The sequence below is a fragment of the Diorhabda carinulata genome, chromosome 6 (assembly GCF_026250575.1).
Source record: "Diorhabda carinulata isolate Delta chromosome 6, icDioCari1.1, whole genome shotgun sequence".
Taxonomy (NCBI): domain Eukaryota; kingdom Metazoa; phylum Arthropoda; class Insecta; order Coleoptera; family Chrysomelidae; genus Diorhabda; species Diorhabda carinulata.
In genome coordinates, this window is record NC_079465.1 from 13,841,728 (window position 1) to 13,862,067 (window position 20,340).

General features: G+C 32.1%; 1 protein-coding gene across 2 annotated transcripts in view; it reads left to right on the forward strand.

Annotated features, from left to right (window-relative positions):
- LOC130896016 (SH2B adapter protein 1) overlaps positions 1–20,340 on the forward strand; it is a 110,931-nt gene that overhangs the window by 38,043 nt on the left and 52,548 nt on the right. The window contains exons 5-6 of one of the 2 annotated variants that reach the window (XM_057803745.1): positions 8,537–8,712; positions 8,991–9,290. In XM_057803745.1, the coding sequence (XP_057659728.1) occupies positions 8,537–8,712; positions 8,991–9,290 (476 nt within the window). Of the gene's footprint in view, positions 1–8,536; positions 8,713–8,990; positions 9,312–20,340 lie in introns of both variants that reach the window. The other variant, XM_057803746.1, reaches the window with a different exon arrangement.

Below are 20,340 nucleotides of genomic sequence, written 5' to 3' on the forward strand. Positions count from 1 at the left end.
TTTGTGAAGCTGTTCAACCTTATTACATATGCAAGCAACTTTGACATTGGAGCTGTACTATCTAAAGGTCCTATTGGCATTTGGAACTCTGAACGGAAAATAAATACCCAACTTTAGAAAAGGAAATACTAGCAATAATATTGGCTACCAAATATTTACATAACTCGTACTTCGTACAACAACTCAATAAATACATCCAAGAAGAAGTGAAAAATGCTGAATACAATACTGAAGTCGAAACGCTCAAACGACAGATAACTAAATCCAGTAGAACGATTAGAAGAAGGGGAGAGACAATACTACAATGAACAAACAATTTGAGCATGAAATTTTTGAAACTCTAGAATATTTACTTCAAGAAAAACAAAGAAAATCAAATGCAACAGACACACAGCCACTACAACAACTAAAAAAAGTGATATTTAGACTTGTTAACCACAGTTCAGATCCTCCAATAACCGAAGTTTGTAACACCACCCTTGAACTTATTCGACTAAATACCTTTCAAGCAAATGAGCAAAAATGTCTAATAATTGTTAGTGCATTTTCCAAATAAAGACAGGCTTATCTAATTCCGTCAATGTCCTAAATGCCTTCCTCATCTATGTAACATATCATGGAATACCACTAATGATTGAAAACCGGCGCACATAGATCGTTTTTCAGGATTTAGGCGGCCAAAATTATTTTATGTGATATTTATATTACAAAATAGTTACATAAAAAGAATTCTGTGTTTGGAATAACTTATCGAAATCATTTGTTGGTGCACGGTGGTTAGGCGCACATACTTGTGATTTTTTATCAAAAAATATTTTATTCGAGATCGTAGTTGATTTCAAAGTGTTTTTTCATATTATATTGAAAATACATATGACATACTCACGGCTTTCCCCAAGGAGGGACAGCTGTCTACGTTTTAGTAATACTTTCAATTATGTATTATTAAATAAAACAAAGTTTATTTTGTTCTAATAAGTAAGTAAATATATTATATTATTAAAAGGATCTTTACATTCGTTATACAATATTCAGTTACATAAGCGAAATAGATAATCACTAAAAATAATCAATCATACATTGGAGACTTATTTATCTACATTTAAATTTTCGCCGCTTTCATCAATTTCCATTGGTCGGTTTGGCTCAGCAGGAATTAATAGCTACATTGTCTCAGGCAAAAATAATTTTGAAGCGGTTTTTTGGTCTTTCTCATGGAACTAATAAATGGGTCGGATGTTAATAGTAACCTATGATAAATATCTAAGTTGCATTCTTCCCTCGAAAACTTGCGAGCAAAGTTTAGGCGATAAGACCTAAAATGTTTATTGCGGGCCTCAGCAGATTCTTCCGAAAGTTGCCCTATCGGCAACAACGAATTTTCTATTATTGAAGCTCCATGAATTAAGACCTTATGCATCGTTGGAGTCATAGGATGCTAGCCATATAACTCAACATATAGTTTCGCAGTTTCCATGGCGTATTTATCATATTTTGCTACGTCAATCGTATGGCCGCTTGATATGGCTTCTAATATCACTTTTAATCTAATAATCAAGTCATAACTTATCCCAGTGATTTCTGCAGCCAATTTAGGGTTCTCGAATAATCTTCTGCTGGTATTTCCATCGTATGTGTTTCCGAAGTTACTTTTTGGTATATCGACTAAGAGACCTGTCTCCTCTCTAAATCTTTGCTGAATATCAAGTTTCTTCTGCTTTTCTAGATTTTTTTCTTCTTCGGTTCGTCTCTCGCGAAATTTTTTCACGGGCAATCATGTAATACGGAAAGGCCAAATTCAAGAGCTTCAGGGCATACATCATTTTTTTTGTTGAATCATTAAAATCTTTTGATGTAGCTCCACATATATAACATCTTCTGGTCGATTTGGTGTCTGTAGCTGCATTGCAGACCTTTCCGTCAACCATAGTCATTTTAAAACTATGTTGAATAAAAAAATTCTCTCCATTGAGGTCAACTTTCGTCAAGTTTAATGAGTTTACACTATTCTTTACATAATTGATTTCTTCTTTTGTGATGTCCGTAGATTCTTTTACGAATCTAAATCTTATTGGACGGCAATATCTAGGTGAAGATGGAGATTTTGCCACACGATTTTACTTTTATCCTCACCACAAACAATTCGTAGAGGCACAAATGAGCTTATAAAAATACTACTATATAATGAAATCAAAAATGTAACTCCGAAAGGTGCGGAAGTAAATTTTTTTTTCGATTGAAATTGAAAAATAAAGAAAAAACTTTTCTAAAAAAGGGTATTATTGACGGCTCATTAAGTCATTTATTGACAATATATTTAATACAATTTCATATTAATTTAATAAAGACTTACCTGTATTATTGGTATCCATCACTTAAATAAGCAAATATGACAAGCCACAAAAAATATTCACCTAAGAAAATGATATACGAAAATGGCCTCAAGAACTTTCACGTGCAGTAAGTGCGCCAATCAAGTTTCGACTTGTAATGCAGCGCGCTCGCGCAGTCTAGGGATGTGGGTGGGGTTGGCTATTGTTCGTCAGGTAGTCTACTATTCCGGGAAAAAAATTGTTTGTCATTTGTCGATTATTGGAATTTCGACTTATGGCCGCCTAGAAATTTACGTATGTGCGGCGCAGGACCGAGTTTAAGAATAGATTTACTCAAGAGTTTATTGACAATCATAGAATTATCAATTATCCAATCAAATGGAATAGTCGAACGTTTCCACACCACAATACACCTCAGAATTATCAGAACAAAGAAGAAAACTTTGAGTATGAAGAAAAAAACGTTAAACGCTATTTTGGGCTACTATAATTCGAATAATTTTATAATTAGACAAACTGATACATGTACTGAATGGCTAATTGATTGACGCAGCCAGGAAAATCAGAACAACATAAAATATAGTGATAATAGCAAACTATAAAACCGCCGTATCACTTATTACTCACAACTTCGAACACTCAGAATTACACTGTCTGACGCGTGATTAGTCTTCAGTGACTGAAGGTAAACTAAGACCTAATGACTTGACTCAACTGTTTTATACTGAATTTTCCTACCAATAAACCTTCTCCCGCCAAAATTAATTCCAGTGGGCAAACCTTCTTGGTGGGAATCTTCGCATTTATCCCTTGACTACTAGACTATAGAGTGGGCTGTAAGGAAATGGCCTTTTGTTTCTATTTAAGCTACTCTTACACTTAGCAATTTCAAAGCTTTCAAATGTATCCAACAATTTATTGCTGGATACATTTTTTAACAATTTTAAATAACAATTAAATTTTTCTTTTTTTGCTCTGATACCTTCCAATCTTGTTTATACAAAAGGCTTGTAAGGAATATTCAACAGAGTGGGTTTTAAATTGGCTTATAAATTCAACAATATATTGAAACAATTGTTGGGTTATCCTAAGGATAAAATATCAAATTTGGAAAATACTGGTATATATGAAATTTGCTGCGGTAATTGTGACAGGAAGTATATTGGGCAAACTAAGAGATTCGTTCTTGTCCGATTTAAAGAGCACATAGTTTATTTAAAATAATGACATAAATATTAATAATGTAAAATTGTTAAAAAATGTATCCAATGATAAATTGTTGGATGCATTGAAATTGCTAAATGTCGGTAATTGTGTGTTAATGTGGTAGTGGTGTAAACAGTGTGTTTAGATTGCATCTGTTGACAAAAAGAAGCTCAGAGAAGTCATGTTTGGTCCGGTATAACCAGGAAGTCAATTGAGCAAAATTATTGTACCAATAAGGCTGAAAGATATGATAGTTCTGAAAACATTCATGGAATTGAAAGTATGGATGATGATTTATGTCTACTTGAAAATGAAGAAGATAAATAAACTGTAGGTAATGATGATGAAGACTTCTCAGCTTGTACAGTAAAACGTAAATGTAACTCTTGTATCAAATGTGCATTTGAAGTGATAGTAAATTATAACTTTAAAATAGGAAACTTAACAAAGTGTACAAATATTTACTAATGATTCCACTAACACCTGATGACAATTTAGAAGCATTTGTTTGTTTCTTCTATATAGCTTAAAGAAACACTTAACAACTCTTCTGTTTTGTTATTTTCAATCATGTTTTCACCAGTTATTTTATTTTTTTATGGATAATTCTTTGTGGATAAGACGAGTTTTCAAATGAATTTACTACTTATTAATCAAACTAGGGACCATAATTTATTATTTTATTAAAAAATAAGGAACATACAAGAAAAGAAACATTATAACTTAACTCCAAGTCTTCCATTTTCTTTGAAATATATCTAAAAAAATACAAAAACTTTTTGTAAAACGATAGTTCCTCCCTGTCGATCCATTCTCCGCCAAAATGTTTTGATAAAAGCTTTTGAACATCATGTAACTTCTCAGGCTTAACGGGTACTCCTTTTTATATAATCATAGATTAAAAGTTGAAAGATTTTTTTCCCTTTTTAAGATTTGTTTGTTAAGAAACACCAGGGTCTTAGTTGTAAATAATTTCACCCTCTACCAAAATATTATTCGCCGAATTTTTTGTTATGATAAACCTTTTTGCATCGAAAAACGTAAAATGCCAAGAAACCACATTTTTAAAGTAATTTTCAGCCTCCGATTTGAAATTCAATGCTCTGAAAACTCTCTAAACTTTTAACTATACCATGCTGTTGAAAAATATAGATGTAACTTTTTGAATCTACAATCGTCATCTCTTTTTTAAGGATTTCATGGATCTTCCCAAATACACGATCAGGAGGCAAAAAGGAATATCCTGGAACAGGAAAAATCAATTGAATTTCCTTGTACGTTCTCGGGCGCAACATCTTTTAGAAAATGGCAATTCATTGCCCTCCACAACCGTCGACACAAAACCTTATTGTAGAATTACCTGGGTTTCGCTCGCGTAGTTTCGTGTCGCTTAAACAGTCAAAAATAGCAGCATTTTGAACATGCATCTAATGCCGAACTGCCTAACTTAACCTATGTTAAAACAACGAAGAAAGATATTTCTAAAAAATGTTTCCTTTACTTTTAGGTCAGCCTCAACAGAACCATTGTACATTCTTACATTATTTAATTCACTTCGTAAATATTGCCTTTGAATATTTTTGCTTCGACAACCTTTTTTAAATTCTTTTACGCTGCGTCCGCGAGTCTCATGCATAGGTGAACGTCTGTCTCCTCCTCTTTTTCCTGAGGCAACTGGCTTGTTAAGAGATATGGTCCCCAGCAATTTTCTTTAGTATATCTTTTGAAACAACCAAGATTCCAATAAAAGTTTTTTTGCAAACTTGTAACTGAAAATGTCGTGTATCAACTATTTTGACGAAGTATTTTGTAGCAACGCCTTTTCTACCACTATTTTCCTCTACATTTCTGCTTATTGTAGGTTTTTTTATTGACATAAATTGTCAATGTAGGTGGTAAAGGCGAGTTTTGGATTGACTTAACCATATAATATACAGGATAGGGTGAGTTTTTTTCGGATTTGCAATGATATTGTGATGAAGGAAAATATAGAGTACTCTCGATTTTTACAAAAAATGGTTAAGGCGAGTTTTGAGATCGAATGCCTCATATTGATTAACATTAAATCGAGTTTGGTTATTGATACTGTGTGAATCAAGCCAAGAAAACTTTTGATCGACAAAATCAGGATATTATTTAGTTATATTAAAGTTTTACGATTGTGGCCTGGTTTTGTAATTTTTTTATTTAGGACTTTTCATAGATTTTTCAACGATTTAGCTTTTTTTATAATTATTTTAACAGTGCCAACAGTTCCCCTTTTATGTGCATTTGGTTGTGTAATAAATTAGATAAAATGTTGTTTCACATTTAATATGTTTAGAATAAGTTGCCGAAAATATATTATTTACAACAAGGGTTTTAATAAAATTGACCTCATTTGTGATATATCTGATAGAAAATTAATGAAGGGCTTTTATTAAAGTTAGTGCCGTCTAATTGCCTATATTTGTTTTTTTAATCGATGGCTAATTGCCTATATGAGTTATGTTTTTTCAGAAATGAAGACAAAAGAATATTGGTTTTAATAAATAATCAAATTCCCGGTGTTTGCTGTATGGTTTAGAATTTTTTCATTTTTGATTTGTATACGATGCCCAAATCCAAATGATTTTGTTCTTGCTATGATGGCGATATTGTATTGTGGAACCTCCATTACCACCAACAAAAACCGATATTTTTTCCACTTTTTCCGATATTTTTTCCACTTTTTCCGATATTTTTTCCACTTTTTCCGGTATTTCAGAAACCGTGAACGAAATAGAAAAAAACTGCCACAACACTCTAACATCTACGATGATAGTAGAAGTACCTGGGGTACCTACAGATGGCGGTAGCTGCTCGTAAAATACTACTGTATTAGAAAGTATACAATCTATAAAGCATATGTTTCAAGTTTGTAGACGCCACGTATTCAGAATTTGTAAACATGGAAAACATTTTTTTTATCTGAAAGGCATTAGCCCAACCAATAAAAAAGCTGAACTAGATTCTACTCCAGGCGAGACTGCCTCTTCGTTATTAACAGTAAGATATTTGCAGAGCTTACACGAGGCCGTACGACCTGCAAAGACCAGCATCGCAGTAGTCGATCAAATTAGGTGACGATGTTGAAAAAAATCTGAATAATCGTCGACTGAAAGTGTGCGAGCTAGCAGACATATTAGGCATTTCAAAAAGTGCGGTACATAACATTTTAACTAAAAACTGAGAAAGCTGTGCCCAAGATGGGTGCCGCGTTTGCTCACAGTGGAACAAAAACGTTTGGCAATATTTCGCAGAAATAAAGCCGATTTATGGCCTTGTTTCATAACCATGTTTGAAACGTGCGTTCATTCTTCACACCCGAAACAAGAGAACGTGCATCGAAAGTTTTAAAAATCAAACCTGGGGTTTTGCGTTCTAAAATTTTTGTTCTAGAACGTCTTGTGTTGGTTCTGACGGAAAACAAGTAGTAATCTTTAAATGCAAGGCTTTTTCAAGTTCACTTTTTTTATTATCCATGAGCTCTTATGCGTAAGAGGGACTTAAAACTGGAAATGAAAAGCAAACGGTAAGCCTAATGTCTCTATCTATTTTTGAGCGAAACAAACGGCACGCGGTGCTTGACTGTATGGCTGGCGCCCCCTCATCCCTGTCTCCACTGTTTCGACGTATCTAGCATAGGCCTGGAAATAAACACTCCTTGTATAAGAGATTTTTTTCAACTAACCCTTTACCCATGATAGTGATATAATTATGTAAAATAAAATGTATATTTTGTTTTAAAAAATGCGCTAAACTACATTTTTTTAGTTATGTTGGTTTAGGTTAGGTTAGGCTCATTCTAGGTGTTGTTTCAAACTCTCCGAGTTAAGATATCTCAAGCAATTTCTTCACGCTATTCATGCGATTTTTTTTCAATACCTTATTTTGTTCAATAACGGCTGTAGAAACACTTTGTCATAACTCCACCCTTTTTCATGAATGGTTGCATATTTCTATTCCTCCTATTTCAAACCCATCCTACATACCAAACTCCATTCAATTCCGTCCTAGGCAGTTTTACGAAAGTAACACATAACCTAAACAATTTGAATGAAATTTCTATTTCATAAATTTAAATGCAATTATGAATGAGGAGTGCTACTTATTTTTGAGGTATAACAAGGATACAGAATATTTAGTGTGGTTGAAATGGATTTTTATATCGATATTCACGTTGATTAATGCAAAATTTTTAAAAATATATTGAAAATAAAATACTTTTGTATGTTTAAAAACATACCACTCTCTATATTTCGGCACCTATTAAAAATTCAAAATGCAAAGCTACTCCACATTTATTTTCAAGGTTGACTGACTGTAAGCTGATTTTCAACTAAATTTCATCAACTCTCTAACAAGATACAGTTACCAAAATCTTTAATCAAAATGGGGGTCGAGTTATATCTAAATTCAAAGGTCCTTTAACTTTTCAAAAAATTCCTCTACTTAACCTTTTTGAGCAGTTCTCGAAAAATATTTTAAAAATTATGATTAACCAAATTTCAACAGCATAAAATTTCAACCGAATGATCGAATTCTGTGGAAGAATAACGGCTTTTATAATTGAAAACCAATATATTTTGCACAATGTCTGTTTTACTGAGGATTATATGTTGGGTCTAGTATTTTTGGAAATAGTATTATGGGTAAATAGTGATTAAATGACTTCAAAATTAGGTATTACTCATATGACTTGACTTTTCTTATTTTCATTCTCTGATCCTTTTACTACGGAGATATTAAAATCATAGAGAAGAAAAAGACAGATACTTCAGGCTGAAACTATCAGCATATTTTTACTAAATTCATTTATACTAAAAAAGAAACTTGAAATTAATTTAGTTAGGTATAACATAAACACAGCTACTTGAAATACTCTAATTGGTTATAATATAAATTTTTGTACTTAGTCTTATGAATATAAAACAGTTTCTTTCATATAATTTGTAAAATTAGAAATATATTTGTAGCCATGGAACACGATATTGGTCAAACTTTAAAGAAAGAACTATGGTTCCATGGTACGTTAGGCAGATCGGAAGCTGCTCAACAAGTTCTGCATGATGGGGCTGCTGGACATGGAAGATTCTTAGTCAGGCAGAGCGAAACTCGAACTGGAGAATTTGTACTGACTTTTAATTTCCAGGTAAAACATTTATATATATTTATATATATTTATATTTATACATAGTTTCTTTAGCTTATGCTGATATCAAATGTTTTATATCTATATTGTTACTATTCACTTAATAATTTGATAAAATAATATGAGAATTTTATCCCTTCCATCACTGATTGCACGATAGATGTAATTTCCGTTGCGTCATTGTATTAGCTTTTTTAATTAGATGAGTATCAAAAAAGGAAAAAAATATTATTCAAAATTCTAAGAATCATTGATGATCAGTACATATTTGTTTTTAGGGACGTGCTAAACATCTCAGAATGACGATAAATGACCAAGGTCAATGTCGTGTTCAGCACTTTTGGTTTCAAACTATATATGAAATGCTTGAACATTTCCGTTCTCAGCCCATCCCCCTAGAAAGTGGGGGTAATTCCGATGTTACTCTTACTGATTACATTTTGAATCCAAACGCTAGACAGCAGCATCAAAATTCGATGGGTCGAAGTTCCACCAGTACGATGACATCAAGTTCCTCCCAACAGGCAGTTACTAATGGCAATGAGAGACGAGTACCGCCCATTCCAGAAGTTAGACAAGTGAGATAAAAAGTGTTCAATGTGTGTTATTAATAATTGTTTTTTTTTGCAATTTTTAGAGTAATTTTTGAATTCTTTTTTACCGAAAAAGATATTTCAAAATGTTTTTTCAAATTTGTTGTCATGAGATCAAATTTCACAATTCACTGAGAGAGAGAGAGAGAGAGAGAGAGAGAAATGCTTTATTGCTAAAAATTGTTTACCATTTGTAGATAAAAACTTGTGAAAAACTAAGAAACAAACACACATAACTAAATAAAGACACAAATAAAATATACACACAAGAAAACTATCATGAATAAATATACGTGTTAAAATTTTTACATGTAATATGAGACGCCTGTTTCCAAAGTGGCGAATCCCCACCCGAGCTAAATTTTTAAGAAGGGCAAAATATTGTCAAATTGTGAAGGGAACAAGAACAGTGGAACTTATTGGTAATTCAAATTCTTCAGTTTTCTTATTGACTGTCACGGTCAAATGACTAATTTCTTGTCACATAACCTAGTATTTAATGAAAAACCAATGAAGAATTTCCGTTTTGGTATAGATTTTAGAAAAATGTCCATTTTGGAAATTGCATTCAGGAAGAAATGCCATTATGATTCAATCTTATCTGTGCAATGTATAACATTGAAGTAGGCCTATGTCAACAATTGAGGCTTTACCTCAATGAGATAAAAATTTCAGCTTACATATGTGAAAACAAAAATAATAATAAGAGACTAAGTCAAATTATTGTAAGGCCGTATAATAGGTAGGCAGACATTTTAAACTCAGATTATTTTCTCATTTTCGCCATAGGGTTCATAAAGAATTTCCTCCCGAGGAAGCACTAAGTGCCCTCAAATCTTTCTTTGAATATTGCAGGCTAAGATCTCTTTCTGTTGAGGTGTTTAATTATTTTATATGTTTTTATTATATTATATTTTATTACTTAATTTTACCAAATTTGAATAGTAACTTACATACATTTATACTAATCATATACAAACGAATAAAGTGAAGTTAACCTTATTCTTACTATAGAGATTATTACAACAATCATAGAAAATAAAAAGATTCTGATTGACATTTAAATACCGTCCCTCAATGGCAGCTTTTTGTATTACTAATCCTAACTTTAAAACTAATGTCTTGAGTACATATTTATTAACAGATTTTGTAAATATATCAGCTAACTGATCTTTAGTATTAATATATTGTACATCAATAAATTTCTCTTCAATTTTTTTTTGACAAAGTTATACTTAACAGAAATATGTTTCAACCCTTTTTGATCAGGATTTTCAACAGCACTAATTGTGCTCTGGTTATCTTTAAACATTTTAATTGAATAAACAGTAATTTTAAAATCGTCAATCGAACAAGCTTCCATAGTATCTTCACATAATGATCTGTTCTGTAGTACTGAGAGCAACAGTTGACTGTTTTTTGGATCTCCAAATTACTATATTGTTGTATAATTTAAAAATATATCCAGAGGTAGATTTTTTATCATCTCCTCTTGCCCAGTCTGAGTCTGCATACTCAACTAATGGTAAAAAAGTTTTACTAGGACTATACTTCAACTTTAAATATACTGTACCTTGAATGTAATGTAAAATTCTTTTTAGTGCTATTCCTCATTACATTTAACCCAAATATTTAAGATTATTACAGCCTAAATCTTTCATTCTAAATTCTGAACTTAATAGCTCTTCCAAAATTTCTATTTCACTTTTATCATTACCTAGAATTAGTAAATTGTCGACATATAACAGAACATAAAGTTCTTTTTTCAAATACAAACAATAATCATTTATAGTGTTTGAATCCAAATTTCAAAATAACTGTATTAAAACATTCATACCAATACTTAGGCGACTTTTTCAAACCATATAAAGATTTTTGTAATTTCAACCCTTTACCTTCTCCAATATCTAGTCCTAGTGGTGGTTTTAAATAAACTTCTTCATCAATACGTCCATATAGAAAAGCTCCTTTCACATCCATTTAATTAATAGCATAATTATTAAAATAATGTAATATTTTAGTGGAATAATACGCAACGTTGTTTCCTTTCAGGTAATCAGTAAAAAGACTAACACAACTTTTTATTAACATAACATGACATAATTCACAATTTTTTAACGGTGATACCAACTAATAAAATAAAAACATTGTTGATTAATACCAACATTTTGTTTGATATCCAAATATGAACATATACTAACACCCCCACTTATCAAAAAGTATCTATTAAAACCAAGTAAATTTATCAGCCAGAAATGCTTTTTAGAAAGTAGACTCTTCGTTAAAACATCTGATGGCATAACATTAGTCGATAAATACTTCATCTGTATAACCTTATTTAATATTTTTCTCTTACAAAATGATGGCGCACATCTATGCTTTGTTCTTTTATGATACATGGGATTGCTTGTCAAATTTATTGCGACACTCCCTGTCGATTTTTCCAATAATCCCTTTAAATATATAGCTTCCTTGGTTGCCTCAGAGATTGACATATATTCAGCCTCAGTACTCGACAGTGCAACTGCCTTTTTCTTTGAGCTCAACCAGGAAATCACAGAACCACAAAGTTTGAAAGCATATCCTGTATAGGACTTACGGTCAACAGCATTACTCGCCCAATCAGCGTCTACAAAACCTTGTAGTTCTGAGTCATCTTTAGAATATCTCAATGAATAGTTAATAGTACCTTTTAAGTACCCAAGAATGCGCTTTGCACATATCCAGTGACTTTCATTGTATAAATTATTAAATTGGCTCAGAAAAATCACAGAAGAAATATCTGGCCTTGTCATAACAGATAAATACATTAGACTACCGATTAATTTCTGATAAGGATAATTAGCTTTCTCCTCATCAGAACAATTTTCGTCCAAATTTAAATTTAATTTAGCCTCCATTGGAGTCTTGACTGTTTTGGCATCAAGCATATTAAATGTCTTTAATAAATGACTAATATAATCTCTTTGACTTAAAATGATTACACCCTTTTTTTCATCAAAATTAATTTGCATGCCCAAACATTCTCTGATTTTAACTAAATCTTTAATTTTAAATTTGGAACTTAACTTAATTTTTAAATTATTTGCTTCTATTTCGTTGTTACAGAAAATAAAAAAATCGTTCACATACAGAGCAATTATTGTGATTAAATTATTTTCTCTTTATGTAAATACGAGGTTCAATTTTTGATCTTTCATAATTTAATTTAATTAAAACATCATTCACACGATCATTCCAAGCCCTTCAGGCAATTGCAAATAAACATTTTCTTTCAGGAAACCGTTAAGTAACGCTGTTTGCACATCAAGATGATCAATGCTTAAACCAAGCTTCACTGATAATGAAAAAAGTAATCTTAGGCTAGAATGCCGCACAACAGGAGCAAAAGTTTCCTCATAATCTACATGATGTTTTTGAGAAAAACCTTTAGCTACTAATCTGGCTCTATACCTCACTATCATTGATAAAGGTAATGAAGTATTTATTATCATTATAAGTTTCTGGTGAAATCGGCCCGCATACATCAGAGTGCACATTTTCTTTTACTTTTTGTTCTTTCTTGAAACGGAAATCTCGTCATTTTTCCAGACACACACGGCTCACAAAACTCTAGATCCTGAATTTTTACATTTTCTAACCCTGAAACCATTTTTTTCTTCATTATTTCTTTTAAACCAGAAAATCCGATATGCCCATATCGCCTATGCCATTGAATAAAATCACAAAGAGAATGATATTCTCCCTTTTGCCCATTCCTATGTAATAACTTAACCTCTGAATTTTCAAATAAAACCTTGGTATTTGCCATTTCTAATTTTTTCACACTTAAAAGATTTCTTCTTATATTGGGTACATACAAAACATTTTTTATTGTACAATCAATTTTCTTATCCTTAATTTGGCTTATCACTTTTATATTACCGACCCCTGTGGCTAACAAAAAATCCTCATTTTTAGCAACTGCAATTTTAATTGGCTGTTCTAACAAATTTGAAAAATAAGATTTTTGGTTATAGACCAGGAGATGGTGACAGAAAACGATCTCCCATTTTCTCCTGCATGCCTTTTTAAAAATTGTTAACTAACTAAAATATGAAAGATAGAGGGGTTACGAGCCCTTGCGCGCTTGCACGTCATAAAGAGAATGACTTCTCTTTGTGTAACGAGTTTTAGTATTATTCCGTGACATTATATTGCATGCCTTTGTAATAAAACGTAGTTGGAATAAATTTAAGCTATAATCATTGATGGCATGCAATTCGAAACAGCCGACGGGGCTCAAAGGGTTACGTAGAAATGAAAAAAAAAAATAGTACATTTACGTGTTTACAAATTGCATGCCGTTGTGAAAAATTAGTTTTTTTTTTCATCTCAAAAATACTCTACGAAAATTGGCATGCACCCCTCGTATGACCAAGGGTGGGAAATATTAGGAAAATGTTGTGAAAATTCAATACGATTTTTCCGTGATTTCAAACTACTTCTAATAAAGATAAATATTATTTTTATGACAAAATAATTCTGAAATACAAATGGCATGCATGTTGCACATGATTATTATGTTATAAATAATAACAAAAGTTGCAAAAAATTTAATAAATATTTCCGTGTTTTTTATTTGCATGCCGTTTTGTATTTCATAAAAAAATATTATTTTAAGTATATATCGAAAATGGCATGCGCTTCTGTCCATTGATTCTTGATCTTCTTGTATATTTTGCCCCAAGCTCTGCTGTACTCCTCGCTCATTTAGTGCATAATTTCCTTGTCTGCAACCTCCTCTTCCTCGACCTCTGTAAAAACCTCGGCCCTGACCTCCTTCTATTTACTTGTGAAATCAATTTCATCTATGACAGACTCTACATATTATTTCACTCCATTTTCAGCTAAGATTATTTCCATCCTAAATTTCCAATTATGATAATTTTCTCCATTTAACAATTCTATCAAGTATGATCTGCCTCCTTGTGCCATTTTTGATCTTTATTCCTTTTCTATTGTACATTATTTTCACAAAGCTTACTTATTTTGTTTTCCTTATTTTACTGCAAGTATTTTTCTTTTTTTTTAACGGCAGCTCTCTGAGCTCTGGGCATATAACTTTTCGTGGAAATGATTAGACTATGGAGTCTTTTTTATCTATTATTTTACTTAAAATGCTTTTATCTAACACATTCTATTTGAAACAACTCTAACTTCTTCTAAATTATTCTCGAAAAAAATTCTGTCAAAGTTCTTAAGGCTAAAGAGAAAAACAAGTTATGCAATCCTACAATAAAGTAATCTTAAGGCCTGTTTACACAGAGTTTAGCGTATACTAATACTTATAAATAGTCTACTTTTCTAATTGCCGCATTCAATTTCACTTGTATCAATGCTCGACGTTTTCTGTTTTTTCTTTAAAATACTTCTGTACAGGCCACAATTGCTGTTGTAAAATTCTGAAGCCTTGATTACAAGATTTCGCTGCACATTTATAGTAAAGTTTTTAAGACAAAGTTGCCGGTTATAGTATGCCTGCTGGTTGGGTACTTTAGGAAGCGGCAACATTAAGTAACATTAGCTTGTTTTTTTCACTGTCTGTTGTAGCTCTTTTTATCTTTCTGATAAATACTTCTCACTTTCCGCCCTACAGTAATGTGATTCAAGACACTTTAAAGTTTTGATGAAATTTATAACATCCGTTGTAAGCGGCTTTTTGATTGTACGAATTCGCTGTTACGTCACTCTCAAAATAAAGGATCTTTGACACACTGGAAGAAGAAGACACGAAAAACTTCGATGAAGTAGCCTTTCCTTTATATCGTCTGCTTGGAGTTAAAAGTCATTAAGTAACAAAATCAAAATTTTTCAGGGGAGCAAAAAAACGGGGATACGCTCGTTAAAAATAGGGAAATGCTAAATCATTCAAAATTTCCACTTAATTCCTTTTTTTTTTAAACTAATTTTAAATTATCTTACCTTTTTTTAAATTAACACTTGACTCATAGTGGACAAAAATTTAATTTTTGCACTTAATGAGTTTTACCTCCCAACAATATTTCAAGTATGTTAGTGAAATAAAATATAATTTTTTTATAATCTTTTTATTTACAGAGAGAAATGTTTCACAAATATTTTGTAATCAGAGAAAAACACTAAACAAATATAATATCATACAGTATAATACACGAAATAATCTTATACAAATTTTTTCAGATCAAAATGACTCGAGAGTCCATTCTTCATCGCTTGTATCATCTATACAAGGCTCTGGAGCTCTTTCATCTGAAGTTTCTAGAGACGGTATATTTCTATACCTCTGCTGGACTTCCTCTGGAATGACTTCTTTGTCACAAAGTTGGATCAAGTCTTTTTTCTTTGCTTTATTTAACTTTAATTGGACAGGGACGAGAGCTGGGAAACAGTTGTCATTGCTTCGTGGTCTTCCACGATTTGATGAACTATTAATATCTAAGGCCTTGTAGTCGTCTTTGTGACTGTTCTTATAAAATATTTTGTTTGGTTCTGTTTTCAAAAATTTGAAACATTTGATTTTTAGCCAATTAACCTTGTTTCCTTCTATATCAGTTTTTTTTATTTTTTATGATCTTAGAACTGAGGTTTCTTAAATCTAAGAAATCTATACTTCAGCTCAAAGCATTTGTAGGGTGTCGTATTTTTTCCTGTTCTGGCTCCTTCAAATATTCGTTTATAATCATTCATCATAAATATCTCTTGATTCTTCATTTTCCTTTCTATCGTGGAATTCATGGAATTCCATGTAAGAATGGCTGGATTCCAAAAAGTTATGTTCAATCATCTAAATGGCTTGATTTCACAACGGTATAAAGAAGAGCAGCGACGACTTGCTGGTTGCGATTTCGGCCTGAGCAGGTGTCAGAAAATAAAGAGATTTCTTTTATCCCAGGGGTAGCATGGATATAAATTTCATTATAATAGATCCAATTTCATTAGGGCCTCTTTTCCCACTTATTTCATTCCAAAAGATACAACAGATGTTGGGAGCTGCATTGTAAAATCTATACATTGAGGAAATATTTAAATCGCTAGATAAATACTTTTTCTCACTATTATATCTGGTGTAGTGAGATTCCACAGTAGGAAAAGAATTTATGTGTTCTTTCACATAATATATTCCAATAGGCTGGGTTTTGTTGGGTGGAGGCTTTCTTGCCCTTTTGTCTATCCCGCCAAATGTCCCAGACGGTGTGATAGCGGAAAGTGCTTTATTAATGGGACCATTGGAAATACAAAGAGTTGCTTGAAAAAGTGAGCTGCAAACCCTGAACTCCCCTTTGCTATTTTTGAGAAAATATTGCCTTGATTCACTTCGAGAAGCTTTTACAAATCTTCTAGCTGGTGGGACTATTTCAATAGATTTAAGTATGAAATCTTTTTGTCTATTATAATCAAACGCCCAAAATGTTCGACAGCTTTCAATTCGGTCTTGTTTGGAAAAATGATCACTGCATTTAAATCGACATTTGCAATTAATGTTTTTCGGTACCTTGGCTGGGCGTTCACTATACCTTGTGACATGAGGAAGACCTCCAGCTCTCATTTTCTTCGCTGTATTGCACTTCCAGGTTTCAGGATTGGCTTTATTCCATCGGCTTCTTTTGTTCTCTTGGCTACTGCTTTCTGTTGTCGATTCCTATAAGTCATAAAATAACAATTAGTTATTTCGTCTTCATTAAGGGCAATGTTTTCCTAAATTTAAAAAATAACAATTATTGTTTTAATAATACAATTACTTTATTAATTTAAAGAATAATAAGTAATGCACATGTAGAGAAAAAGCTTACCGTGATTGCAATGTTTTCAATCATAAACTCTTGGTTTCTATTGTTGTTTCTATTCTCATCTAATGATTCCTTTTCCTAATTATTAATTTCATTAGACTTGCACAAAGCAACTAGCTTTTTACCGCGACTGAACATTTTTAAGTGATTACAATGCACTTTTAACGAACAAAATAAACACAACAATGTTTTTATTGGGATAACCCATAACTCAGTTGTAGTTAACAGGTTGAATTCGATAAAGAGAGATATGTAATGGTAAAACTCATCAAGTGACCTTGATGAACTTTAACTTTTACGAAACACACAATGACTTTTTGTTGAATTTGAAAAAAATTGCACTTAGTGACTTTTACCTCCAAGCAGACGATATTTACCCTTTCCACGTCGCCGTCTAACACTGCATTTTAAAATAAAAGCATCTTGTACTTTTGTTTTATTTTCGTAAAAGCGCTTGAAATGACCCATTACATCATTCAAAGTCAATTTCATGCACAATAGCGCCTTCTAATTGTGACTTCATGTAGGCAGTTTGGGTGTCCTAATCTCTGAATTCCTGAAAAGAATCACTGCATTGTAGCCCATGAAATGGTTCATTTATACATTAGAAATTATAATATCAAATCAATTAAATAATATATTGATAATTATTAAAAAATGAGATAAGCCATTTAGTATTGTTCTTTTTTACAAGTCTATAGCACTGTTTTCACAGTATCTAGAGGTGTCCATATCCCATTTTAGAAAAAGATGGAGAATGGCCACTTTGGGAACAGGCGTCTCATATATGTAACGGGCTAACCAATGATGGTTGTTGTATTAAAACTACTTTACTTAATAACCAAAATTTTAATTTTTTCATATCTAACCAACAACCGTCTCATCGTGCGATTGTTAACAGACACAAGTTAAATAACTTAATTCACTAATTTGGAAAAAACTATTTATTAAGCAAAACAATAATTAATTAAACTTGGTTTCAATAATTCGACTAGCGCACTCGAAGAATGTCAAACTATTAAGAACCCCGTATCCGTGTGCATGCTGCCTTAAATACTAAATCTCATCGTATACATATGATCGTTTAGAGTCACATCAATATAAAATAAAAGCAAGTTAATGGAATTTAAGTGTCTAGTCCCAAATAAGGGACATTTGGAATCACTTAACTATATGATTAACTACTCGGGTAACTTCCACCGGTGCCTGGATGGAGTACCGTCACTTGTCCTAAGGGCGAATGAAGAGGAGGAGTTTTATCATCCTTCACGAGAACCAATGAGCTAAGTTTTAGCAAGTTATGGCAATTTGTACTCCATTTTTGACGCATCTGCAATTTGTTTAGATACTCAATGGGACTATAATTTGTATACCGTGTATTGAAGTTTCTACCATTTATTAAGGCGATTTTCCGGAATATCGGAAAAGTCAAATTCAGGTCGCATAGTCAGAGTTCGTCCGATCAGAAAATGTGCAGGTGTCAGTGCTATGTTATCAACGGGATCACTGAACATTGCGCTTAGTGGGCGAGAGAATGTATCTTCTATCTGAGTCAACAATGTACTGATGTACTCAAAAGTTTTAGATCTGTTACCTAAAACCCGCTTTAAATGAGGTTTTATACCCTTTATCCCGGCCAGAAAGCAAAATATAAGGTAGTTGGCCTGAATGAAATGCCACTTTATTTTTTCTATGATTAAAGCTTTTGGTATAGCGTATCAAAAAAGTACAAATATTTTGTAATTCATCATTCGCTCCCAAATAGTTTGATCCGTTGTCTGATTTAACATTTCAAGGTCTCCCCCTTCTACTAATGAATCTGTTAAAAGCAGCTAAAAAGGCTGCAGTTGTAAGATTCTGATACTAACTCGATATGCACGGCTTTTGTGCTCATGCAAATGAACAGACAAATATAAGCCTTGGTTAATTTAGCACTCCTAGTTTTACGGTCTTTTGCCAAAAAAGGATCTCCATAATCAGTGCCAACATTTTCAAAAACGGAAACGCTATTTACTCTACTATCTGGTAAATTACCCATTATATAGTTTAGAGGTTTGGGCTTAGTTTTGTAGCGGCTAATACGTTAATTTATTATATACTTGCAAGAATTCCGTGCTGAATGATACAAATATATTGGAGTAATAGTCCCCAGTCAGTCACTTGACTAGGCAACCATTTTTTTAATTTTTAAATTTTGGTATAGTTGCTTAGCTTATTAAATGAAGCATGATTTTGGTATGAAATGAAAGCTTGAACTTTCTAGTTTTAGAAAAAAAATGGTTGCCCAGCTTCTGACCGTTAGACATTTTGGCAGCCAACTTTTAAGATTGGCAACCCGAGTGAAGATACTCCATAAGAACGTATACCTTAATCTATATATTTCGCATTGAATTTTATCAACTTATTTCTTACATTTAAAATATTTAAGAAATAAATAATGTAATTAATTGTCTTCCCAATCAATTTTTTTTTAATTAGCACGTACACATTTGAATTAAAAAAGTAAACTATTGCAATTGTACTGTATATTTATAAATTATTTTATATTTGAAACTTCAATTTTATTATAATATTTATGAGTTATTCATATAACTTATTCTAATTACAAATTAGAAATTTTCATTTTCTTCCTATAAAACATCAGCATTATGCTGTTCATCAATGTCTTCATTATTGTCATCGTTCATATTACACCTAATGTTCTTCCGTTCTTACAAATTTAAGCGGAGGAAAGTGCTTATAATACTGGTCAATACCGTTTTTAACAACTTTCAAAATCTCTTCAACGGAAAAAAATATTTTGCTTCTGGATACTCCTTCCTTTATCACTACGAAATCACCTTGAGATAACAAAATATCATCACAATCAATTTCGTCAGAATCAGTATGATTAAATTCATTAGCAAAAGGGGAATCAACATATTCAAAACTTTCATCTGAAGAGGATTCTGAGGATTGCACAAGTAATTTCTTCGTTACCTTTTTTAGTTCAGATTCTTCTGTTTTTTCTGTTTCTTCATATTCTCGCAGTGTTAACTCTTCAACTATCTGAGGCTTAACGGGTGTATCTTACTCTTACCTTTTCTTTTTTTTTAATACGGTTTTTCTAGCTTGTGTCTTCGGATATAGTCTTATTTGTTCAGGTGTTGTTATTGTGCTTCTATCCTTGTTAGAAGTTGAAGCCTTCGGTAGGTTATTCTGACTATCCACGTTCCCTCCATTTTCTC